This window comes from Labeo rohita, chromosome 7 (assembly GCF_022985175.1).
Source record: "Labeo rohita strain BAU-BD-2019 chromosome 7, IGBB_LRoh.1.0, whole genome shotgun sequence".
In the NCBI taxonomy this organism is placed as follows: domain Eukaryota; kingdom Metazoa; phylum Chordata; class Actinopteri; order Cypriniformes; family Cyprinidae; genus Labeo; species Labeo rohita.
The window spans coordinates 20,660,517-20,685,764 of record NC_066875.1 but is presented as its reverse complement, the minus strand read 5'-3'; the positions used below and the strand labels follow the sequence as shown (position 1 = coordinate 20,685,764).

The 25,248-nt window shown below is 40.2% G+C and overlaps 1 protein-coding gene across 6 annotated transcripts in view; it reads left to right on the top strand.

The window, feature by feature from the left end:
- The window catches only part of znf536 (zinc finger protein 536), a 211,522-nt gene that overhangs the window by 124,556 nt on the left and 61,718 nt on the right, over positions 1-25,248 (top strand). For all 6 annotated transcript variants that reach the window (XM_051115131.1, XM_051115133.1, XM_051115132.1 and 3 more), the window contains 2 exons: positions 14,572-14,730; positions 21,488-23,194. In XM_051115131.1, coding sequence (XP_050971088.1) covers positions 14,572-14,730; positions 21,488-23,194 — 1,866 coding nt within the window. The remainder of the gene's footprint in view (positions 1-14,571; positions 14,731-21,487; positions 23,195-25,248) is intronic.

Genomic DNA, 25,248 nt, shown 5'->3' with positions numbered 1-25,248 from the left:
TGACACAACCTTTCATGAAATGATCTCCTAATGATGAGTGAAAAAAGGTACGTTAATGAATGCACAGCTCTTTTGCAGTGCTGTGAATTCAGCACTTAGTCATGTTTCTCTTACAAGAGTAGGGGAGACTGAGGATGATTGTAACACGTGGTGAGCTGTAAAACAGAACATGACCGCTGAACAAATTCAATATTTCACTTCCTGGCTATAATTTGATTTGTTTAGATTAATGATTAAAGTCATTTAAGTTAAATGACTGAACTGGAAAGAAGATACTTTCCTGTTTAACATTTTACAGTAACATTTTCTCCAAAAGTTTAAACTAAATGATTATTTTAAAAAAGTCTCCTTTTTGTTACAGAGATACTTTAAAAAAATGTAATGACTCCAAACCTGTATGACATTCTGGTCACACTTAATTTTAAGGTTCAGTTCTCGCTATTAGCAAACCATTAACTATGGTTTTTGCCTCAATAAACTTATAATTTGCTGCTTGTTAATAGTTAGTATGGTAGTTGTTTAGATCAGGTAGTGGGTAGGATTAGGGATGTAGATTATTAACGTATTGGCTGTTTATTAGTACTTATAAAGCACATATTCGGCATGACCATATTCTACATCCCTAATCCTACACTCTTAAAAATAAAGGTGCTTTAAAAGGTTCTTCACAGCGATGCCATAGAAGAACCATTTTTGGTTTCACAAAGAACCATTCCGTCAAAGGTTCTTTAAAAAACCTTCTTCGCCATAAATAACCTTTTGTGAAACAGCAAGGTTCTTCAGATGTTAAAGGTTCTTTATGGAACCATTTAGACAAAAAGGTTCTTCTATGGCATCGTGAAGCACCTTTGTTTTTAAGAGTGTGCCCAATACCTGAACTTAACAACTACCTTACTATTAACTAGCGGCAAATTAGGAGTTTATTGAAGCAAAAGCCATAGTTAATGGTTTGTTAATAGCGAAAACTTGACCTCAAAATGAAGCGTGACCAAAAAAAAAAAAGAACATGCAAAAAGATAGTGGCAAATGCCACTGGATTTCATTGTATGGACAAAAAATTAGCTAATAAAAATCCAAAATATATTATATTGTGTTTCGTAGAAGAAAATGTCATACAGATTTGTAAGCAGCGTTTTTGTTTTAGGGTGATCTACCCCCCCATCCGTGAACATAGTTATTACCATGAAGGGTAAATGGTATATGGGCATCATTGATGCAGTATTTGACCTCTCTGAGCTTCTTGACGGCCTTTTTTCAGTGGCATCACCTCCCTTGATCTCCACCCACACCGCACGCTCGCCTTTTAGGGATACATCCGGTTCTGTCACGGAATTTGTGTGCAAACACAGCCCTTCCTCACCCTCCACCCACCCCTTCCCCATCACTTGTAAATTAAATCCACATAACAGAGATCGATGGCTGCCTCCTAATCGCGTTAGACGTATTGTTTTAAAATACCAGCGCTCAGCTGGTGAATCCTGGTGCTCTTCTGTTTGTCCCTGTTTAAGAGATCAGACCTCTTTAGCTCCCACCTTCCTCTAGCTCTCTCTCTCTGTCTCTCTCTTTCTCTCAACCCGTCTTTCTGGGCTCACCCCTTTCTCTCAATCTGTTTGTTTTCAAAGCCCAGGGAATTGGCCCAAATCCTAGGTATCACATATCTGACCATATTTCAAGCCGAAATTAAGCATGTTAAAACCCTTTTCCCTTTAAAGGTCAGACATTAGTGCTGGTAAAAATTGATCTGTGGGTTTTATGAATTTAGCCCCTGTGTTGGAGCCGCTTTTGTAATGGGAAGATTCAGTGGGGGAAGCTTAACACGGCATTGTTTTGCTTTGACAACGCAGCCACGAGAGCCTCTGCAGCTGTTCCCCCTGCTTACAATGGCAGATTAATTAACACAATCATGTGCTGCTGGCTTCAGCTCAACATGCAGGTCTGCTCTGGGACAGATAGGTAAATCCTATACATGCCTTTCCAGACAGAGCATATTCTTGATGGGCTTCGCTACTAGATATATATTTGCAATGTGACTGGTCAGCCCATCGAGGCGAGAAACGGCGGAAAAGAAGGACTACAAACGAGAAGGAGAGGCCTCGGCTAATTGAACCAAAGCAATGCTGGGAAGTGTTGTCTGTTTCAGAGCGGCACTTCCTCTGCCCCCCTCCTCCCTCCGCCGTACACCAGCACAACCCCCCTCCCCCCCCCTCGAGCTGCCAGGGCCATTAGCCGGGTTTCCTAATTAAGATTCCGCCGGCCGATCCGTCTCTCTTTCTTAGTTAGTTCCCTGACATTTTAAACTGTCTATTATTCCACCCGGCTTTCAGGTGCAATGCTGTGTAAATGGCAAGTCAAAAAATTATGTATCTCTCATACAGTTATCCATCAAGGACTATTAGAGGGAGCGGTCCGGGCGCTTAAATCATTACCGAATGCTGTGATCTTTCCCGATTGATCTTATCGCTCACATCCACTGTCATTCTGTTACCACACTTCATCCGTCCATTTCTCCCCCTCCCCTTCCTCCCTTTTCAGCACTCTCTCTCTCGCTGCACCACGCCCGTGTTTGCTTTTCAACATGACCACAGAGTGTCGATATCTCAACCTTGCACCCACTTCTCTGTTGATATGATGATCACTTAACAGTCAAGAGCAAAGGATGATGGGAAATAAGGGCGTCATCAGAGGCAGCGACGGCAGCAGCCGAGCAATTATGTTTCCTTCAGACCAAATGCTCTGCCATTAATGAAATCCCTTATCACCCTGGAGAGGAGCAGGATGCTGGGACAGGTGCGGGAGATGCGCGTCGCTCATTTATCTTGTTTCCCGGAATGAAGGGGAGAAGCGGAATTCGGCAACAAGTGCGCGGCGACTTCGAGCGCCGTAAATAATGCGCTTCTCGGTTACATATTTTAAACTTTGATTGGCAGCTCCGGCTAATTCTATTTTGAGGTGTGTAAATATAGGGCCTCATCAGAAAAAGCCTTGGCACACAAGCTTTCAGTGTGTCTAAGATTTGTTTGCGAAGACCTGACTGTGAATGGGTGGGAGTTAGAGAGAGAGAGCGAGAGAGATGAGGGGATGTCAATCGAGTGTCTGACATCCCGCGGTGCCTGTGAGCTGTGGATAGCATTCGAAGCGCTTGCCCCAACAACAAGGTGTCTGGCCTTTACCAAAGCGAGGAGATCTGCGTTAGTGCCTTCGGAGCCGAGGTAGTCCGGGAGAGAGGGGGCCAGTGGATGGGGTGGCTCTAATGACGCTAATGCTGTGTGAGATTCTGGCTCCTGTTAAAGGAAGCAATCTGATTGGAAACAGTTCTGGGAGTCTGGGAGGTTGGCCCTGGCTCGTTTCATTTAATGACCCATTTCCTCAGCTCGTGCCACAAGCAGTTAACAAAAGTCAAGGTGCCCAGAGGTTCCCCTGCTGGGGGAGCACGCCAGACCCCGGCTGGAGGCGGGGTGGGGGGTATTTTCAGGTCAGCAGAGCGCGTCTTTATGCTAGGAAACATCTTTGAGGTTCCGTGTCAACCTGATGTACGATGATTTATGGAAAGGTTAACCTCGTAGTTAACGCTTAAAACGCTTCCGTGCTAATAGCGGGAACAGACCAGAGATGCCGCAGTGACTTTCGTGACCTTCTAGCGGAGTCGCCGCGGCCCCAGGAGCAAGTCCTAATGGAGCTAGTCAACTCTGAAAGCCAAACTTGAGCTCACTCACACATATCAAGCTAATGATCAATTATTAATATTCACAATCTCTAGCCCCAATGTCCCCATATGGGTGTAGACGACAAGCAATTATGTCATGCTTCTCGCTCTTCGGACCAAGCTATGTGAAGCTATTTATAAATATATAAAAGATAGATCTTATTACGCTGAGTTATTGCCCTCTTATTTCAGATGTACAGATTCAGATTAATTTGTAATTAGTCTTGAGATTTTGAGCCTCTGTAGATAAAGGATTCCAAAGTCTGTGCTTCATTCCAGAAACACGGATCTTTAAAGAGAGAGAGAGGGAAAAAAAAAAGAAGCGAATGCTGGTAGCTGGACTAAAATAGCATAAGCCTAAATGATTGTGCGCTCAGACAAATACAGACACGTATGTCTGAATGCCCTGGCAACAGCGAGCTTGCCAGTAAATGAGTTTTGAAATAAACTGTTATTGTTTAGTTGTAAACATCGAATCCTTGTAATGGAATCTAGGGTCGTGCTTAAGTGACAGCGTGTTGGTGGTATTGTACAAACACAGTCTTTTAAAGATGCGAGTGCGGATGGGAAAAAAGGAGAAGGGAAGAAAAAAAGCTCAAGAACAGGGCAGCAAGGCATCTGAAGCCCTTCTCTCTGTAACATTGTGATTTAATTTTCAATATCCTGTCGTGCAGCACTTTTCGTCGGGCTTAGGTTCACATTAATTTGCTCCAAATGTCAGATATCTCTCCTCAGATAAAACAGACAGAGAAATAAAGACATAAGGCTCCATCTTTTCTGTGGCCCGTGCGATCGCCAGAATAGCTTTAGTCATATAAGAGGGGGAAGTCTATTAATAGTTGAGTCATCAGTGCAGCAGTGTTCTGAAATGGCAAATTGTTAGCTCCTCTATGGTGATTCTTGCTCTCTGTCAATGACCTTCGTAACAAATGAACATTTGGTCTGTGGAGGAGATGGGAGCAGGCTTTCTCACTGACATGTGCGAGGGGTGACGCACCGTCAACTGGAAGGACTGGAGTTGTAGAAAGAGTCAACAGTGTAAGGATGACGAAGAAGAGAGAAAGAAATAAGGCGTAAATAAAAATAAGGCATACCGGATGATGTCAGAATTGTGTTAATGGTTTCTGCCTGTGTTAACATATGGCGTGTGAAGTGGGTTTTTTTTCTTCTTTTTATACAATGAATTTCTTTTTCAAAGATATTTCTTTTTACAGATATCCTAAATATCATTAAGGTTTCGTACCATGACATTTTACAACCTGAAGTAAACTTGTCATAAAAAGGTCAAATTATTATTTTATGAGACTCGTTGACCTTGATACACCTTGTCTTGATTTGGCAGACAAAAGGTTTTTTATTTATTTTTTATTTTTTACTTTTTTTTTAAACATATGTGACCCTGGACCACAAAACCAGTCTTAAGTATCACAGGTATATTTGTAACAATAGCCAAAAAATACATTGTATGTGTCAAAATTATACATTTTTCTTTTATGGCAATTATGTTATATATTAAGTAAAACTCATGTTCCGTGAATTTCCTGCCGTAAATATATCAAAACTTTATTTTTAATTAGTACTATGCATTGCTAAGTGGTCCAGGGTCACATATTTAAATGATTTTTTTTTTCCCTCTAAAAATAATAATAAGAGTTTCTTTTCAAGCATCTTTTTTTTTAATTAGGCCTTTATCTTCACTTAGACTTTTTTTTTTTTTTTTTTTTTTACCTTTAAACCTTTTTTTTTTTTCAGAAATTATAAACACGCTCATTAAAGAAGGCGTGTATTCAAGTGATGCAATTTAAAAAAAAAAAAAAAAAAAAGTTAGTGGGAGAAAAAAAAGTGAGCAGCACGTCATTGACCCTGTTAATATCAGCCCTGCTCCACAATCTGTGTTCCAACATTTCTCATCCCGCCTGGATGTTTGTAGATATTTTTTTTTTTTGTTCTAAAAATTACTCTATCAGACTTCATTCAGACATCTCACTCAGATTAATGTGGGTTAAATAAAAGATGTCCAATGCTATTTTTGATGGATGATATAACCTTGAGGGGGAGGGACAGTTTTAAAGCTTCTCTGCCCAGCTTTCAGCATCTTGAAATGTATTCCGATGGAGTTGCTCAGTCATGAGACTCTCCTGTGTTTAGGGCGGCATGATAAATCTTTTTATTTCATTTTCCAAGACACTGGACAAGTGCATATAAGAGTAAAACCGGGGATGTCCTTGACCGCGCAATTTATAGTCCATGTGGCTGAGGCGAAAAAGCCACGTTTTACAGTTCCTGTCAAGACGCAGGTTTTTGGTTAAGGCGATACGTGAGGATGGGAAGAGAGCCGTTAATGTTGTCCTGCATGTAATTCATCATCTTCGCATTATAGTGTCAGTCTTTGTGGATGTCTAGTTTGGTAATGTTGTTATTGATCAGACCATCCATATGGTAATTTCCCTAATATCTTCAAGTACATCAGTATTGTTTTAATTCTCATTAATGAAAGCGATAGAGGAATGGCTTTTCAAAGCGTATGGCTTTAGAGGGATGCTAATGGATTTAGAAGGTGCTGTAAAGGGATGTGTAAGTCAGCTTTATGATTGCCTGGTGTACTTGTTGTTGATTTGGTCGGGTGGAAAAATGAATAGGAAATCAATGTCAGGCGAGGAGGCTTTTTTTCCACCCTGAAAGAGTTTTAAAGGTACAGCGCCGTGCTTAAGTAATGCATGAAATGCTGTTTAGCTCCACAACAGTCTGCTTGTCTGTTTCTTTCTTTCTTTCTTTCTTTCTTTCTCAATTTCAGTTGTTTTGCCATGTTTCTTGTTAATTTTTTATTTATTTTATTTAATCATTTTGTTGTTCTTTCTTTTTTCTATTTTTTTCTTTCTCAATTTCAGTTTATTTTTTATTTATCTTGTTTACTCATTTTGTTGTTCTTTCTTTTTTCTCTTTCTTTCTTTCTTTCTTTCTCAATTTCAGTTGTTTTGTCATGTTTCTTATTTATTTATTATTTATTTTATTTACTCATTTTGTTGTTCTTTCTTTATTCTATTTTTCTTTCTTTCTTTCTTTCTTTCTTTTTTCTTAATTCACTCTCAGTTTCAGTTTTGTCATGTTTTTTTATTTTGTTTATTTTTTATTTAAGTTTGCTCTTTCTTTTTTTCTTTTATTTCTTTCTTAATTCTCTCTCAGTTTTTAGTTGTTTTGTCATGTTTTGTTTATTTTTTATGTATTTTATTTACTCATTTTGTTGTTTTTTTTTTTTCTTTCTTTCTTTCTTTCTTTCTTTCTTTCTTTCTTTCTCAATTTCAGTTGATTTGTCATGCTTTTGGTTTCTTTTTTATTTAATTTACTCATTTTTTTTTGTTGTTCTTTCTTTTTTTCTTTCTTTCGCTTTTCTTTCTCTTTCTTTCTCAATTTCAGTTGTTTTGTCATGTTTCTTGTTTATTTTTTTATTTACTCATTTTGTTGTTCTTTCTTTCTTTCTTTCTTTCTTTCTTTCTTTTTTTCACTTTTTTTCTGTCTTTCTCAATTTCAGCAGTTTTGTCATGTTTCTTGTTTATTTATATTTTTTTATTTACTCATTTTGTTGTTCTTTCTTTTTTCTATTTCTCTTTCTTACTTTCTTAATTCACACTCAGTTTCAGTTTTGTCATGTTTTTTGTTTATTTGGTTTATTTTTTATTTAATTTTGTTTTTTCTTTCTTAATTCTCTCTCAGTTTTTAGTTGTTTTGTTGTGTTTTTTGTTTATCTTTTATTTATTTTATTTACTAATTTTGTTGTTCTTTCTTTTTTTCTTTCTTTTGGCCATTATCTTTCCATTTTCTTTTCTTTTTCACTTTCTCTTTCACTCTTTTTCTTTCATTTTTCGCTCTTTCATTTGCTCTTTCACTCTTTCATTCACTAATTTTGTTCTTTCTGTTCTTTCTGTTCTTTCTTTCTTTCTTTCTTTCTTTCCACATACAACAGTCAGTGGGGTCCAAACACTGAGACTTTTTTCTTTTGATATAAGGGTGAGTAAAAGACAACAGAGTTTTAATTTTTGCCTGAACTATCCCTTTAAAATCACATTATATCATTTCTTCATCGTACTGTTTATCCATAGAGAATGCAGTAGCCCTGAACAGACAGCATCCACCCAGGCTTCACTAATGCTAAAGTTGCCCATTTTACAAAAAAAAAAAAAAAAAAGTGGGCGTCCATGAATATTTACCACGATTAAGAGCAGCCAGCCTTACTGAAGTGGGGCTTGTAATAAGATGCCCACCCTCAGGGCCCTCGCAAGCTCGCTAAGGCTTCTGATCATGGCAGAACGTCTCCTCTCATGCGTCAGGCCAGCAGTGGTCACGGCGGTCCCTCTCCGATCCCCTGCATGCTGTGATCACCTTGCAGAATAATAAAGTTAGTGAGACCTCACTGCCTCCTCAGCAGCCCGGGTTTCACTTTCTTTTCAGTGCGTATTTATTAATTTATTTATCTTAATTTTCTTTTCTTTCGTTCTTTTTTTTCCTCGTTTTTTTAATTTGCTGCTCTTTGAAGCCTGAAAGCAACTCGAGAGGAGCAAACAAAGATGGGCGAGTGCCAGGCGGAAACTTATGGCACCATTCCTGTTCCCTCAGCTCGACAGAGGCATAGCCTTTAAAGAGGGAGAGGCGCACCTTCTGTCACTGATGGTGGGAGGGAAGGAGAGATAGAGAGAGAGAAAGAGGGAGGGAAGAGGGTTTCTCCAGTCAAGAGTGCTGTCAATGTGGCTCATTTGCACAATTCTGCCACTTTCACCTCCCTGACCTCCTGAGACTCCATCGTGTTGTTGTGTTGGTGCACGACGCTCGCTGTTTGTGAAGGGCACGTCTTGAGGAACCCGAGACGCGCTCATCAGATTTCAGTTGTGACGGAGCCGCGCGTGACTTGGCCGAGATCCTAGATTCATGTCGAATTTCTTGTGCTTTATGTCGCCCATTAAACTATTGAACTATTGATGTTATTGGTGGAGAGGATTTAGTCAAGCATGTTAAGTCAGGAAGATTTCTAACTTCTTACAGTCGGAGGGAGAATACTTAAAGCTTAATTTCACCTGACCCTTCCGCCAGCAGGCATAACAAATGTGCTCTAAAAAAGAGAGAGAGAGAGAGAGAGAGAGAGAGAAATGCAGCGTTCTGTTCACAAAGCAGAAAAAGGACAATCTTTCCTCCTCCTCTTGTAATCCTACTTTCACTCAGGCTGCCGCTAATAAATATAAATGTTTGTGATTAGCATCACGGCGGCACAGGTGCATGTTTGTTGCGAGGAGAGGCATGTTCATTAATTTTCAGCGATGAAAAGTGCACTGCGCCATAAACACAGAGTCCAAAAACGCATGGGCTGATAAATGAACGCACAGATTGTTAATGTACCATTGTATGGCTGAGCCTCCACAAGCTTTAAAAAAAACACACACACAGGGCCCTCTTGCCAAATCAGTGCTAGCTGGAGGTAATGTGCTAGCGGCCCCCTTTTTCATGGTCCAGATTACAGAGAATGGAGCTTTAAAACTGCGTTTTGTGTGCCTGAGTGTGTGCGATTATACTTACACATAGGATATAGTAAGGATTATATAGACGACATAGCCTCCCACCACACTCGCCTTCCCATCTGATCTTTCACCGCCATGTGGGCAGTAATTAGTTTTTTGTTGTTTGTTTTAGACTGATATTTACAGTGGATTCTGGCTTTTCACTATGTGGATAGATGGTTAGATGGATAACCTGTTATCTGGTCTGTCAAATTTACTAAGTTGCATTGTTTTTCTGTTATATACATATATGTACACACATACACACACGCACGCACATAGAGATAGAGAGAATAATAACATTTTCAAGCTGTTTAGCATCATTTATGGGGTACACAAAAACATTTCCAGAGCAAGGCTGTTCATGTTTAACTACAACTGTTTTAAAAAACCGACAGCGCTCGGAGCGAGAAAATGCTGCTTTCCTACAGCCTAAGAAAAAAAAACAGAATCTGTTGAAAATGGGTTGTTTTTCAGTCACAGCGAAAATGTTTTATTAGGGGACCGCCGAACACCTGCCTTAAAATGTCGTTTCAACATCTCCCGAATGCCATTTTGCTTAATTGACTTGGAAATGGCCCAAATGTATTGCTGAATGCAGTCTAATTAATATTAATAATAAATGCCATTATTAACATCAAAGAACATCTGGTGCCCCTGTTTACCCACATGCCTTATATGTAGCACATTTTGCGGCTGTTTCATCTCACAAACAGAAAGGGGGTAAACACTTTTTGAATTTAGTGTTTATTTATTTATTTATTTAAATTCTAGTTTGCCTCCGTGAATTTATTACCTCATTGACACGCAGGTCAGCGCGTGCCGCTTGCGAGCGAGAGAGGGCTCGCTCTCGCATTCGGTGAATCTTACGAACGTTTGGACAGTTGTTGTTGTTTTTTTTTCCTCTATTCACGGACAGGACTCGCGGTGGTACCGTGGAGGGTTCAGGGTCCCTGGTGTCCTCCTTAAAAAAAATAAATAAATAAATAACTGCTTGTGCGAGCATCTGTGCCAAGGGGCTGCATTAGGAGTTTTAGCCACCATAAATCAGCAGGCTAAATAACTTTAATCTAAAATTTCATTAAGTAGTCCTTGTCAGGTAGTAAAAGGAGGGGATAATGCAGTGGTGTTTAATGATAATTGGTGTTTGGTTAATAAATTCTGCGAGTTCCGATTACTTTCTAGCAGTCGGCGGAATGCTAGCCTCAGCAGTGTAACTAAACCTCAAATTGATTAACTCGCCTGAACCAGACTGTTCACAAAGATGGCACCGGTCCAAATCAAAAAAGAGAGAGTGCAGTGTGCGCATCAGCCGGATGGTGTTGTGTTGCTCCAGCGTAAGGAAATCAGCTCCCCCCGGGCGCATTTTTAAAAGCCTAATGCCTTTCAAATGATGTCATCACATTTTACTTTCTCTCTCTCTCTCTGCTTTTTACTATCTAAATCCAAATGTTTCTCTCACATTTTCCTCGGGTGCTACAGAGGAAGGAAGGTCAATGACTGACTGTGGCACGTGACACATTATTCTAATGGATAGGGGAGACATCTTGTGTTTTTATGATTGCTTCTTTTCTCTTTTTTTCCTTCTGAAAGTGATATGCGAGTAATCAGAACCACAGACTGATTTAGAGTGGAAGTGTGATTGTGAGAGATCCATTAAAGGTGTGTGTGTGTGTGTGTGTGTGTTTGGGGGGATGGATTTGTCATAGTGGGCCTTTGTTGTTGTTTCTTTTTTATTAGTGGGAACAGGGTGTGGTCCATCTGGAGAGATTTGAGAGGTCGCACACACACACACATATTTAATGTCACTGAGACAAACATATTTTCCTTTACCTCCCTTTTATAGACATACACACACACACACACACACACGTGTCAAACTGAGCAGACAGCGGGGTGAGCGACACACCTCCTCCCAGATGGCTTTTCCCAGTGGCCTCCTGTCCGCTTCCAGTCTATTGTTCTGGCATGTTCTGTAACGGCGGTCCAGTAAATCCGCCTAAACACCTCGCTTTCCACGTATGTGCCATTAACCGGCACGACAAACTCAATGGACGATGAGATATGGATATTGATATGTCATGTCAAGCGCTTGGAGATGCTCTTTATTATTGGTTACGGCAGCAAAAACCTCATAAGCGAATCCAGTGGTCGATGAAATATTTATGGAGATGGAGATGATTGATACCAGCGTAGTTTCAATAAGCAAGTTAATCATAAATTACAGATGTAACTTCATTATCCCCGTGTCTAATTAGTCAGACTGTAAACATCTATAAAAGCACACTGTAGCATTTCATAACGTTTTGCAGTACTGTCTAGGCCCTAGGACTAAAGAGTTATTGTTTTCAGGCTTAACAGGATAATATATGAAGGCCGCGGCTCGCTCGTGACAATCGTTTTAATGCTGTGTCTCTTACAGATTTTTCTTTTGCATAAAAAAGGGCTGAGAAATGGAAAATCAATATGCAGAAAATAGTTATAGGTGGCGGGTTATCGAGAATCTCTCTGTTCCAGACACCCTGGGCCGAGAGATGATGCGTAATATATGGGGTGACCTTCAAATGTCATAAATGTGTTGTGCAATAAACTGTCAATATTTGTGGTTATTTGGTGCAGGATGACTTTTACAGTAATTGGAACAGCCGTATTAAAAGCTGGGGAGCAGTCAGCTGATTAAAGACGGCCCTGCTGGCCTGTGTGTGTGTGTGAATGTGTGTGCGGAGAGGGAGCGAGAGAGAGAGATGAAAGAACAGTATTACCTGTAAAGGCTTTGTATGCTCATGTATCTGTCTGTCTGATGTTCTAGTATGTAGGTAAGAATGAGAGCGATATGACTGATGGGTTACGTTAAAATCTGGATCTAAAGGAACGTTTAATATTGTGTGAGTAATGATTGGCACTCAAATACCACATTTACACTTATACAGTATACGGCGTATGTGTGTGTGTGGCTGTGGGACAATAACGTCCTCTCTTTTCGCTAAAAGCCTGTAAAATTTGCCAGTAGGAGTAATGTTTGTAAGCGTCTGGGTACCGGGCTAAAGTGGGTCAGAGTCGTTGTTTGTGTTTGTTTCCTTGTGAGTATATGTTTGGGTCAGAAAATGGGGGCACACATCACAATGTACTGCGTGTAGGCAAAACGGAGGCAGCAAATTGCAGGAATGTGATCAGTCACAAGAGAGAAGGAGATGCTGACTTCACTCTTTCTTTTTTAACTTCTCAAATCTCATTTGATTCTTAAAAGAGGGTAGAGAAATGAGGAGGAAAAAAAGCGCGGAAAGAAAGAAAGATTACTCGTACAAAAGCTTTTGATTGAGGCAAATGGTTGCTAAAGTGGGTTGCGCCATTCAGACGACGTCTCTCCCTACACACACACCGTATCATGTGTAGGCGCAGAAATAAGAAAGCATTTACAAACCGTTTTTTTTTTTTTTTTTTTTTTTTTGCACTGTGGCTGGTCACATGCTTACAGAGCTTCTTGAGCTGAAGTTAAGGCACAAAGCCAAATGCCGTTACAGGGTAAATGTGTTTTTAGGGTCAGCATGTGTGAAAATGGGGTGAGTTTTTTTTCTCTCTTAATTCTAAAACACAGCAGCAGTTCCTCTAACTTTTAGAGAAGAATTTATGAAGAGTTTCTGCGCAGCTTTAAAGCATGTGTAATGGTTTTAACAGAATGTCTGTTTTATGCCACTTTGTTAGCTTATTCTGAGTTGTAGGTATTTTTATTGAATAAAATAAAATAATAAAAAATAAAATAAAATAAAATAAAATAAAATAAAATAAAATAAAATAAAATAATTCTCAAAGGACTTGTGACCTGGTTCTGTATCTTGGTTTAGTACCTTGGTACCTTGAACCTTGATCAAAACAAAACAAAGCAAAACAAAGCAAAGCAAAGCAAAACAAGGCAAAACAAAACAAAACAAAACAAAAAACAAAACAAAACAAAACAAAACAAAACAAATAACAAATAAACTAATGGTTGAAGTTACTAATAGACAACTGTAACTTGTTAGATTATTCTGAATTGTATATATTTTGTTCTTTCATGTTTTGTATAAATACAAATAAAATATAATAAATAAAATAACATAAAATAATAAAATAAAATAAAATGAAATTCTCAAAGGACCTGCTGACTTGGTTCTGTATCTTGGTTTAGTATCTTGGTATCTTGAACCTTGCTCAACACAAAGCAAAACAAGACACAAAATGAAACAAAGTGAAACAAAGTGAAACAAAGCAAATCAAAGCAAAGCAAACAAAACAAAAAACACAAAAAACTGAAAATAACTAAACAAAACACAAAACAAAATCAAACAAACAAACAAACAGAAAATAAAACAAAAATAAATAAGATAATAAATAAGATGGTTGGAAAGTTTCTAATAGGCAACTGTAACTCAAAGCTTATTTTTTATCTTTTCCTCATTTATTTCCTCATTATTCTGCATTGTATATATTTTACTTTATTATTTTTATTGTTTTCTTTTATCTCTTCAATTGATGTGGGGTTTACAGAGTAAAAAAATAAAATAAATAAAATAAAAATTCTCAAAGGACCTTGTGACCTGGTTCTGAAATAAAATAAAATAAATTAAAAAATAAAGCAAAACATGTGGTAGACAGCTGTAACTTCTCAAAGGACCTGACCTGGTCTTGTATCACATTAACTTCACTGGAGTGTCAAACGCTTCACACAATATGAGATCCCCCTGTAACTCACCATGGTGTAACACTGCTGACATCTCACATATAAGCGTAGTGACTAATTATCTCCAAGTGTGGACTTGTTGACACTCTTAGACATTATTGGTGTGACAATTGCTCAATCAGAGCGGCCCTTTGTTATCACCATTTTCCATCAAGCTCCCTGCCGACGTCACCTGTCAAAACCGGGGCGCAACGGTGAAACGAAGACCCTGTTGCTGACATGGCTGTTTTCTCATTTTTTTTCCCTCCTTGTATTGTTCATTTCAACACAATCTGCCATATGCTTCCCACTACAGATGATGAGAGGCTGGATAAAACGTTGGGACGTGAGTGTACTTGGGTGGGGGTCGGGGTGATATCTCTAAAGAAAGCTTCTGAACTGTCAGCGTTCTGTCAGGTTGCGGAGGGTGGGGAGGGGGAAAGTGGTGCACATGAACTCATTGATGTGTTTGACTTTGTGTGGCGTTAGCAGATTTGGGTGGCAAAAGCTGAAAGGATGGAGAACAACAGAAGAAACAAGACAGGAAAAACCTCTCTGCCATGTGGCTGGTTTGAAGTGAAACAGAACAGTCTGTGAATTATGTCTCTCTCCGGTTCTCTGTTTCTTAGATGTCGGGGAAGAGATGGCAAAACCTGTGAGTGCAGTCCAGCCCCCCACTTCTCAGCACCGGGAGCGAAGTGTAGGTTCAAGCATGAAGGACTGCCCCTACTGTGGCAAATCTTTCCGCACCTCCCACCATCTGAAGGTCCATCTAAGAATACATACAGGTGAGCAAAAAACCTTTTGCATAATTTATAATGCATTAATTTGACATGTATATAGTGATGTATATACCACATATAACAGTTTTTCCTTGCGTTAATGATGCACATTTTAAACAGCCCACTTTAGTGGAATTTAAAAACTCTAAGCCCATAAATGAACTTCAGGTATGTGAGACAGGACGCCCCAGCCCAGCAGAGTAATGATGTGAGCAGTGCTGGTCCAGTGGCTGTCAGGAGACCCTGCTGTTCCACCCAAGAGCAAGGCTGAGGCTCACTAGCAGGCACAGCTGGCCTAGTTAACATGCAGGATAACCAGGATAAGCACTCAGAGGTCACCTTACATTCTGCACACTGCTGTCTCTGTTTATGTGTATGAGTGTGTAAACACTGACAGCATTTTAATTTAAGAATTATTATTATTTGACAACAACAATAATGAGGGCTGTAATGTAATGCTTCTGCATATATTTATAGTAAATAATAATCCTGTTATATTAAATTACAAAATATTATTTTACATAGTAACATCTAAAGAAACACTCCAACACCGACACTAGCAGGTAAAGTTACAGCGGGTGTCCGCGTCTCTCTCGCCTCCCCTGAGCCCACTGAGTTTTAACAGACCCCCTAAACCGTGCGGTGAGTTTGGTGGGTGATAATTGAGAATGAACGGGGGAAAGTCACGTGAGACGAGGCAATGCCTCCACTGTGTTACGATTGGATATGACTGGTTATGATCGGCTCTGATTGGTTCATACAATAAATCCCGCCTCCCGAACGTGAATCCGTCTGAATGGACAATTTTAATGGCATTAATGGGAAGGCTAATGAAAAAAGTAAGTTAACAACTTCTAAATCACTTCAATTGGCATGAAGGCTGTGGTTTTTTTGTTTGTTTGTTTTTTTTTAAACAGCTTGTTGAAATTAAAGACGCATCTCAGCGTCTCTGACAAATGTTTACCAAGCTCTGATGACTGATGATTCAAAAATAAGTTTATCATGAAAAAGAACAGCTTAACATCAGTTTATAAATAAAATTTAGAATTGTTTAAATAAAATATATTGTTTAAATTACAATTAAGTTACTGCCTTGAGGTTTTATTTTGGGATAAATGGTTAAAAACACTAAACTGATGAGATTCATACTTGGTTTAAATAAATAGAATAGCACATTAATTACATAGTTAATGTGAAAAAAACAATATAGATTTTTTTTCGGGTAGTGTATGTAATGTTTATTTAACCAAGACAATGTGACTGGGACATGAATTTACATTTACATTCAATAATAATAATAATAATAAAAAATCATTTCAGAACACCACTGCATAACACTACATACTATATTGTTGAAAACAGCTGAGTAGATTTTTTTCTTTTATGGTTTCTTTGATGAATAGAAAGTTCAGAGGAACAACATTTAACTGAAATAGAAATATTTTATAATATTATAAATGTCTTTGTCATCACTTTTGATCAATTTAACACATCCTTGCTATCCTTAGTATTAATTTCTATAATTTCTTTCCAATATATATATATATATATATATATATATATATATATATATACTGACACGCTTGAATTGTATTGTGTATAATGTTACAAAAGCTTTTTATCATTACTTACTAAATAATAATTACTTATTAAAAGTTTTAAATATTGATAATAATAATAATATTAATAATAATGATAATAATAATAATAAATGTTTCTTGAGCAAATCATATTAGAATGATTTCTGAGTAATGATGCTGAAATTTTGCTTTGATCACAGAAATAAATTACATTTTAAAATGTATTCAAATAGAAAGCAGTTACTTTAAACTGCTGGTAGTGTATATACATATACATACATCATCTAACTGAAACTCATTTTATTAAAGTCTTCTGTTAAAAATGCTAATTATATCTAAATACACTGGGCTAGACCGATGAAAGTAAATTTAATGGGTCAGATCAGAAATACCTGCACATGTTCACAGTGAAGCTTCAGTCATAAAAAGACAGACAGACAGACATAAAAATAGAAAGAAGAGAAAGGGGGGGAGAAAGAAAGAAAGAAGCAGCTTTATGCATTCAGCAAATAATGTGAAGCCAATCCCGCTTCTTTCCTTAACTGTAAATGGAAATCACTTGCAGCTTAGGGAATCGATGGTTGTTATTTTTTTGGTATGTGCATACAAGGAAGAGCGGAGACCACCCAGATGGTATTTGTCCCACTTAATAAGAAGCACATAGCTGCACTATTCTGGAGCATTAAGGTTGATTATAAGGCACGCTTAACAATGGAGCTGATGTGTAACTCTCTCAGCCTACAGTATTTTCATCTTCTGTTGTAACAGAAGCACAGGGAATACTATTACTTTTCAATACAGCACTCATATGAAGTCTGCAGAACGCTGTCATCTGCATTTGTTATTATCTAATATGGACTGGGAGGCAGTTGGAAAGAGTAATTTACCTTGAAATGACTTAAGTAAGAAATCTGATTTAAAATGAAAATGTTAGAAAATATCAAATGTGTCGAACGTACATTTAAGTCGAGGGGTTAAGGCTTTGGACAGGCTGGTTATATCCTCCTAGCAGGAGAGCAGCGGATGGAGTGGGGAAATATGTTTCTAGCTGAGGGAGGTTGAGTTATGCCTGCTCGGAGCAGGGGGTAAGGGTCCCCAGTAGGGCCGTATTTCAGCCGAGAGGAAACAGAGGCCCTCGTCCCAAGCCTCCGTTAACTCACTCACTCACTCCGCTTGCCGGGATGGCCCACGTGTGTGCGGTGTGGCCCGAGCGCGTTTACACGCGGCCGCTGCGCTTTCTGTCGATGCAGCAATTTACACGGGCCCTGATGTACTTGCAAGATGTGTGACTCTTTGCTGATCGGTTATAGGTTTGTCATAAAGATTCCCGGCTGACAGACATCGGAGATACGGCGCGGATCTCGGTCTAGCTCTGCTCGAATAATTTACAGGAACACAGGCCCTTCCAATCAGGCTGAAACTATGCCGTTGACATTAAACAAATATCCTGCCTTGATTTAAAGCAATCAGACATGCGGATGACACAAAGCGGGCCTCAATCCCGACGCCGTTATCCCATCACAATGGCGTTGCTTACCGAGGAGGCCAGGGCATTGTGCGACACAATGTTAGATTAATGACTCTCTAACGTCGGCTTGAAAGGAATGAAGTGAATTTAAATTTCTCCAAAAGTTAAAGAGCTAATGTTACAGTATTAATTTCCTCTCCAACAGTGAGCGGGAAAATATCCATTAGTGAAATTAAGCACAGTTTTCTAGGTAGCTAACATTGTGCAGCGTATAGTGTGGGGCCACAGCTAATGAACACTGCAGTGGGTGATATTTCATTATACAAATTAATGCTCACATTTTAATGGGAAAGTCACATAATGAATCTAGGCTTCAGTGACAGCAATTAGAGACACAGATTGTCCCCTTCTGGACAAGGCAGTATTTAGCAGTAAGCAGCTGTAGATAAAAAATAAAAAGGTCCTTGCTCCTGACAATGGCTACGCATAACTCGAGGCTATAGGAGAACCAACATGCCAGACGAATCACCTTTGTTTGAAGAGAGACAGAGAGGACAGACAGGCGTCGGCCGCGCGAGTTCACCTTGGTGATCGGGAGCCGAGACTCGGACTGAACCGAGGAGAGCTGGCTCGCACGGCTGGACAGAGGTTTACGTTTGCGTCGAACAACATTTTGAACGTTTACTTTGAAGCCGGGGAAAACTCAGGTCTGTGGTCAGTCGCTGCTGTTCCAAACCATAAGCGTTATAAATTACAAAGGTCACTCAGCAGACTCTCTGTAGAAAATTCGACTGTGTCGTCTGGTGCTTGGTTTGCGGTTTTGTCTCATTCCTATTTATTTAGTTTTGTTTTCGTTCTCTCCGGTAATGCTTATTTGCTTACTACATGGTGAGTTAGTTTTTAAGTCTTAAAGATGAATGGAAGGATTGAAGTAATGGGCCATACAGTAAAGGGTAATTTAAAATGTAAATAGAAGTTGTGGGTACTTCGTGTAGGGCTTGAGAACTCAAACACCTTGACATTCTCGTTTCTACATTTGGCGTAGATAAAGCATAGCTTAAGGAAGAAAAAAAAACACACACACACACACGCACACATCTATTTTTCCAGTGCAGTCAATCTCTCTCTCTCTCAGTTTTTATCCCCCTGTGGAATGCAGGCTGTCTTTTCACCATTCTGTAAAGCCATATGGAAATTCATCTTAAAGTATGTCATATCTATTAACTATTTTAATTGCCCTTCTGTAAAGGCTGTGGGTGTTTATTCTGAACTGTTACTATGGAGTCATGACAAATCACACAAATCCATATGAAATCAGTTTGCGCTGGACTTCTTCAAGTGTTGAGACTGAAAGCGTTCCGTTAGAAGTGAACTTGCGAAATGATAATGGATATGTACTACTCACAGTGAGAGGTCTCTGTAATTTATATAAAGCCTGTCACACTATACCAGATGGCAATTTGATATGTATTTTTTCCTCCCTATTTTTATTAACACAGTCCATCAGCCATAAGAGTGAGCTTTGGAAACTTTTTTCGGAGTTTTGCACTCTCTCGTTTCAAAAGATGAAAAATAATAATCTCTTTACCTCTCTGCCTTGGCGATCCATTTTGTTTCCCTGAGGTTGTGTTGTTTGTGTGGATATCAATTAAAAGTGGATTAACGGGTACATAATGACCTTTAGCAGTAAATTGTGTGTAATGTTGCAAGGCAGGATACAGTATATTCCCCAGATGTCACACGTGCCCCTGACGTATGATGGAGCAGATGTCTTACTGAGCCCAAATGGTGCACAAAGAACATGCCACACGCACAGAGACTTGCACATGCAATCGAACACACGCTCGCATAAACACACAACCAGTGAAAAAGAAACATATATGCATAATAATCGATTAGCCTGAATTACAGTTCTAGCATTTTAACATTTGTCCTAATGTGCTTTTTTAAAAATAAATGTTAATGTTATTAGTATTTTCATAAGCAGACGCACAAGATGGGGTGGAGAAAAGCAGATCACTGTAATTGAACTCTAATTTTGGGTACAGAATATCATTCCTTCCAGTTAAAGGAACTGAAAATGATCATTTGCATCAAGGACGTTTCCTTATTGAATCACACCAAGCCTCTGTTATCCTGCTCAGAGGATAAGCACTTATTGGGTTAAAAGCTCATCTTGTATGATGTCTTTTGAATATGCGCTTCAAACGCTCTTGTGTAAAAGAACAAAAGACCCTTTTCTTTTTCCTTTTTTTTTCCTCACCCTCTCTCCTGCCCTTCACAATATGCCCCCCTGTATATTTGTTCCTTATCAATATAGTATTGAGTTTATGTTTGCAAATCCTTTATTTAGGAAGCTGTGCAGTGGGTCTGCAGATCTTCCATTCTTTTTCTGGAATGGCGCCCTCCAAATAATGATAAATTACTTGAGCACTATGCCATTTGCTAATTATATCCATGATTTACTACAGAGCCAGACTTAAATCATTCAATTCAGTCTTGCGTAACAATGCAACATTTTTTCTGGGTTAAAAAATGTTTTCCATGTGTATAATCTAAGCGTTTATAGCCACACACACACACACATCGACAAACATGCTTTTATTTTCATTTTCCCATATCTCTCGAAACTCCCTCTCTCGCTGTCTTTTTTTCCACCTCGCACGTCATCATTTAATTCCTGAAACATTACAGGGTCTCAAAAATCAAGCCTTGCATTTAGTTTATTGCTTATTGATCTTATAAATCTAGCTTTCATTCCGAGCCTATTCTAATTGTTGTCAGAGCGTATTTTATATCGATATTGATCGGATCATGCAAATGCAATTTAGACTCTTTTTCTTGTTAAAAGCTACTCCCTGTTAGCTTTTAACAAGAGTTCTCGTACATATGCATGTGTTTCTAAACTGCCTGCATGCCTTCTTTTACAGTACATTTCATGCTGGTTAGCATTTTGTAATCCACAGTGTGAGGCTGCCTTATGAGGAATGTTCATGTGCACCACATATGGTGTGTTTATATCATTTAGACTATCTTCGCTCTCAAATGAGGCCCTTTTATTGGGTGCGTTTTGGACTGAGGGGTCACAGTTGTCCTCCGGGGGGAATAAAGAGCTTCTGTGAGGCTTGATTTATCCTCACTATGATAAACTGCAAATAGAGAATGTCCACAGAGCAGCTCCACCACCAAGGTAGAGGCCTGACAGCAGACAAGGCCAGGAGAGAGACAGAAAGTGAGAGAGCGAAAGACAGCAGCAACCAGCAGCACCACAAGCCTGCAGTTCCCCATGTGAACAGAGATAACATCCAGACAGTTTTGTTGTCAGTTGAAAATATGATCTCTGTAGTGGACTGAAGGCACCATATGGTGATATGTTTTTTATGGCGCTGACGTGAGTGATGGCTCACTCCTAGGATCTGGATTGAGCTGGATCGACCCGTATTGAAACTCCTCCCTCCTCTCAAAAAGGCTGATGGACTGTTTACTAAGTGATAAATGTGGTCGAACGCTGCAGAATGTGAGATTTAGAGAGGCTTGACGTAATCCCTGACATGATGCCTGTCAAATATTTACATGTTGTTTTTCTTTTTGCTCTTCTTCTGACAGGTGGAACAAGCCCAGGGTTCCTGCTGAGCTTGTTGGCACCTTTATTATTACTGCTGTACTGACATCAGCTTCTGTCTGTCTTTGTTTCTTTCTATCACTCTCACTGTAGGTGAAAAGCCCTACAGGTGCCCTCATTGCGACTATGCAGGCACTCAATCAGCTTCTCTGAAGTACCACCTGGAGCGCCATCACCGTGAGCGACAGAACGGAAGCGGCCCCTCAGCCAACCACCCTCCATCTTCCGAGCACAAGGATGACCACGCCAAGAACAGCAGTAGCAGTGGGGTCTTTGCTCGCCCCGACGTCCTTCGCGGGGTCTTCAAAGGGGTGATGCCCTCTGGTCTTGACTTCAGAGGGGGTCAGATGCTCCCACACCAGTGGGTACCACCAGGAATGCTCTCACCCAGAGACAGAGACCGTGAAAGGGAACGCGATCGCCATGGACCGGGGCCAGAGCCCACCACGGAGAGCATGAAGAGTCCCGAGGGGCCAGCCTCTGCAGGGGACAGTCCTGCCAGCTTCTCCGACCTGGGCCGAGCCTACCAGAGCATGGTGGGAAACGGTGTCAACTTCCAGGGCTCCCTGCAGGCTTTCATGGACAGCTTTGTCCTCAACTCCATGAAGAAAGAGAAGGAGATGAGAGAGAGTCAGCTGCACGGCCAGCACTTTAGCCAGGAGAGCACTGAGGCCAAGACCAAAAGAGCCAGCGAGGCCAACCAGGAAGAGAATCCCACCAGTGACGTCAAGCCAGCTGAGGGTGGCCGCTCCCAGTACGAGCCTCTGGATTTGTCCGTCAGACCTGAAGCGGGGTCCCTCCCTGGGGCCTCCATCACCATCCAGGACAATGTCGCTTGGCATGGCTGCCTCTTCTGCTCCTTCACAACTGCCTCTGTGGAGCTGATGGCCCTCCACCTGCAAGCCAACCACCTGGGTAAAGGCAAGTGTGGTCCAGGAAAAGATGCTAAGGATCACCTCCTGGGAGAGTCTTCCCATGCAGGCAAGGCTACTGGCTTGGCTCCTCCACCACCAGGCCTTCTTCATCACCACGAGGGAGCCTCGTCCAGGGACAGAGAGACTGAGTCTGGGGATCTGAAGGGACAAGCAGGCTGGTCCAACCATCTGGAGCAGCCCCCGCATGTAGCCTCCATGGGCACATTCTCCAGTGACTTCTACAAGCCCTTTGGTCCTGTGTATGATGGCACTGCTAGAGGGCCTGTTGGATTCCTGGACCAGCAGCAAATTCATCCCAGTGATATGGGTGGTCAGGGCCCTCTGGACGACCTATCCGACAAGGCTTCTTGCAGTGAAATAGAAGCATCTGAAGAACATGGCGGCCAGTCTGAGGAAGACGAAGTAAGTCGTGACAAATCATTGCTCAACCCCACTGCTACAGAGAGGCATATGCGTTCAGATGACGAAGAGGAGGCGGAGGAAGAAGAAGAGATGGAGATGGGTGATGCTGAGGAGGAGGACCGCGGGTCCATGCAAATGCTTCCTGAATCGCCACTTTCAGGGAAGGACATCCAAAGATGCAAGCTAACTATGGGTCCCCAAAGCTCTGGCCTTTCTCCTCCTCAGCCTCCCACCCCTGAGAAGCAGTGGCAGCAGCAGACAGGCCTTGGTCTTCTCTCCCCAAGCGGCGGTCCTCCTGGCCTGGTAAAGCCTGATCAGACCCACCTGGAGCATCAGATGAACATGCTATCTGTCCTGCGGGCCTACAGTTCAGAGAACCTCGCAGCCTTCAACGGAGGCCTTGGCGGCAGCTCCAACGGAGGAGGCAGTGGCAACAGCAGCATGAAAAGAAACGACCCCTCTGGTGAGTATGACAACATAAACCTTTCTTTTACTGTCATATATCAATGAACAGTGCCTTACTGTTATACATACACACTCTCTGACAAGTAAACACATGGTATACACTGCATTATGAGCAACACATCATAAATACAGCATCTACTCTTTCTTATTTGTGAACCAGTTACACATTGAGACGTTTGTTCAATGTTTCCCTCATTGGTCAGAACTGCACCAATACAGAAACTCTCTAAAGGAGCAAGATTTGCTTCTGAGTGATTTCAACCTTATTTCGGGCAAGTTTAGAGACCATCAGGATGACAAAGTAACATATTAATCTTTATTATATTGTCATTTTACAAGAGCTCCAGTCCCACCCTCTCTCCTTCCCTCCTCTTTCTGGGAATAAGGGTGTCTGCTTTGGAACAGACCAGGAGCTGATGGTCCCTGTGTCATCTCTAGCTCACAGAACTTAACTATCTTAGCTTTCATAAAGGCCTCTCCCAAAAGCCCATTACTTTATAAGAGCCCGGGATCTATGGCCTTGTGAAAAATGATCTGTCAGCTTTCATGATTCTGCTAAGGTTACTGGTGCTCCTTGAGACTACTGTGTTTCACACTGCCCTTTCTGAAAATTTGGTGATAAAAAGAAAAAGAGAGTAACTGTGAATGAAAAAAGAGAGTAAATCTCTAAGAATTGCATTTGTAGTTTGGTTTGGGCAGCTGTAGTAGAAAGTAAGTGGGTGCCACAGCCTTTCTATGCCCTTTTTTAAGGGTATTTCTCACAGTTGAGAGATTATTTTCACTGAAGTCAAACAGTCAGGCAATACATACGTATCCTACGTTTTTCTTTTGTTCTTAATATATTATTCATTAATGAGACAACTAATTTTCAAGTCTGGAGTTGAGACAGACATTCTTAGTTTGGTGCTGTACATTGGTGTTATTACTTGTACTCTGCAAACACAGCGGAGCAAGGCAGACATTTTTTTTTTTTTTGCTCCCAGTAAAACAATCTTACTGCAAATAGGTGTAGGATTAAACAGGGTGGTTTAAAACAGTACTGCAAGTGTTTTTTTTTTTTTTTTTTTAAACAGACATGTTTTATTAAGCTGCTTCATTCTCACAAATCTTAATATGTATTGTTCCATTAATTTGTAACTGTATCAAATTGCTCATTCAATCCAGTTTATTAATGATGTCTATTGTGCTTGATTAGTAACCACAAATTTATCAACAGTCTGTATAGGTGTCAGTTAGTTAATTTTGTATTAGGAATTGTATTTAAGTAGTTATTTCAATATAAGATGTCTATAGGTAGGCTACTATATCTGGTATTTTTTGTCCAGTGACATTTGGATCTCTGTTTCACCATAATGTTGACCACAAATGAGTCAACAACTAACACTCACGTCAGCTGAACTAGTCGACAATGTGAGTCAGTTATCTGGAGAAAGAAAGAGAGAGAAAAAAAAAACTGGCTAAATCTCTAGTCATAACCTTGGAAAAACACGAAAAGTCAGTGAGATGAACAAATATTTGTGCAGCTGTGTTAAAGAATTAAGTATCTTTCCACCGTGATAGTTTGAAGTTACAAAAGAAAGGAACACCATAGTCTGTTCATTTTTACTTTCAAACAAGGGAGACAATAAATACAATAGAGAGAAAAGTCTCAAGACTGCCATGTGTTTCACTTTCCCCCTTCAAAACGGTTTACATTAACAATTAATGGTGCTTTTGACCTTTCAATTATGGAAAATATGTCTGTCATGGAGGAACCTGTTGCATTTTTAATATTTAGAGGAGGTCATTCACTTGGCTGAAAATGAATGCTAGTTTTTTGTCATCGTAGTGAATGTATCATATTGTAATATCCTTTAATCAAAGACATTTGAAAAGTGCCCTTGTGACGTCCTCCTCTCCTGCCGCTGTGAAGAGGGACTGACCTTTAGAGATAAGGCTTTGTCTAGAGAACAAAAGTTTTTTGTTTGGCATTTTTAAAGCATGACTCCATCAGTTTGTCGCTGGTGGATGCTGACGGGCAGCCGAGCGCCTCTGTATACGCTGTGACAGTGT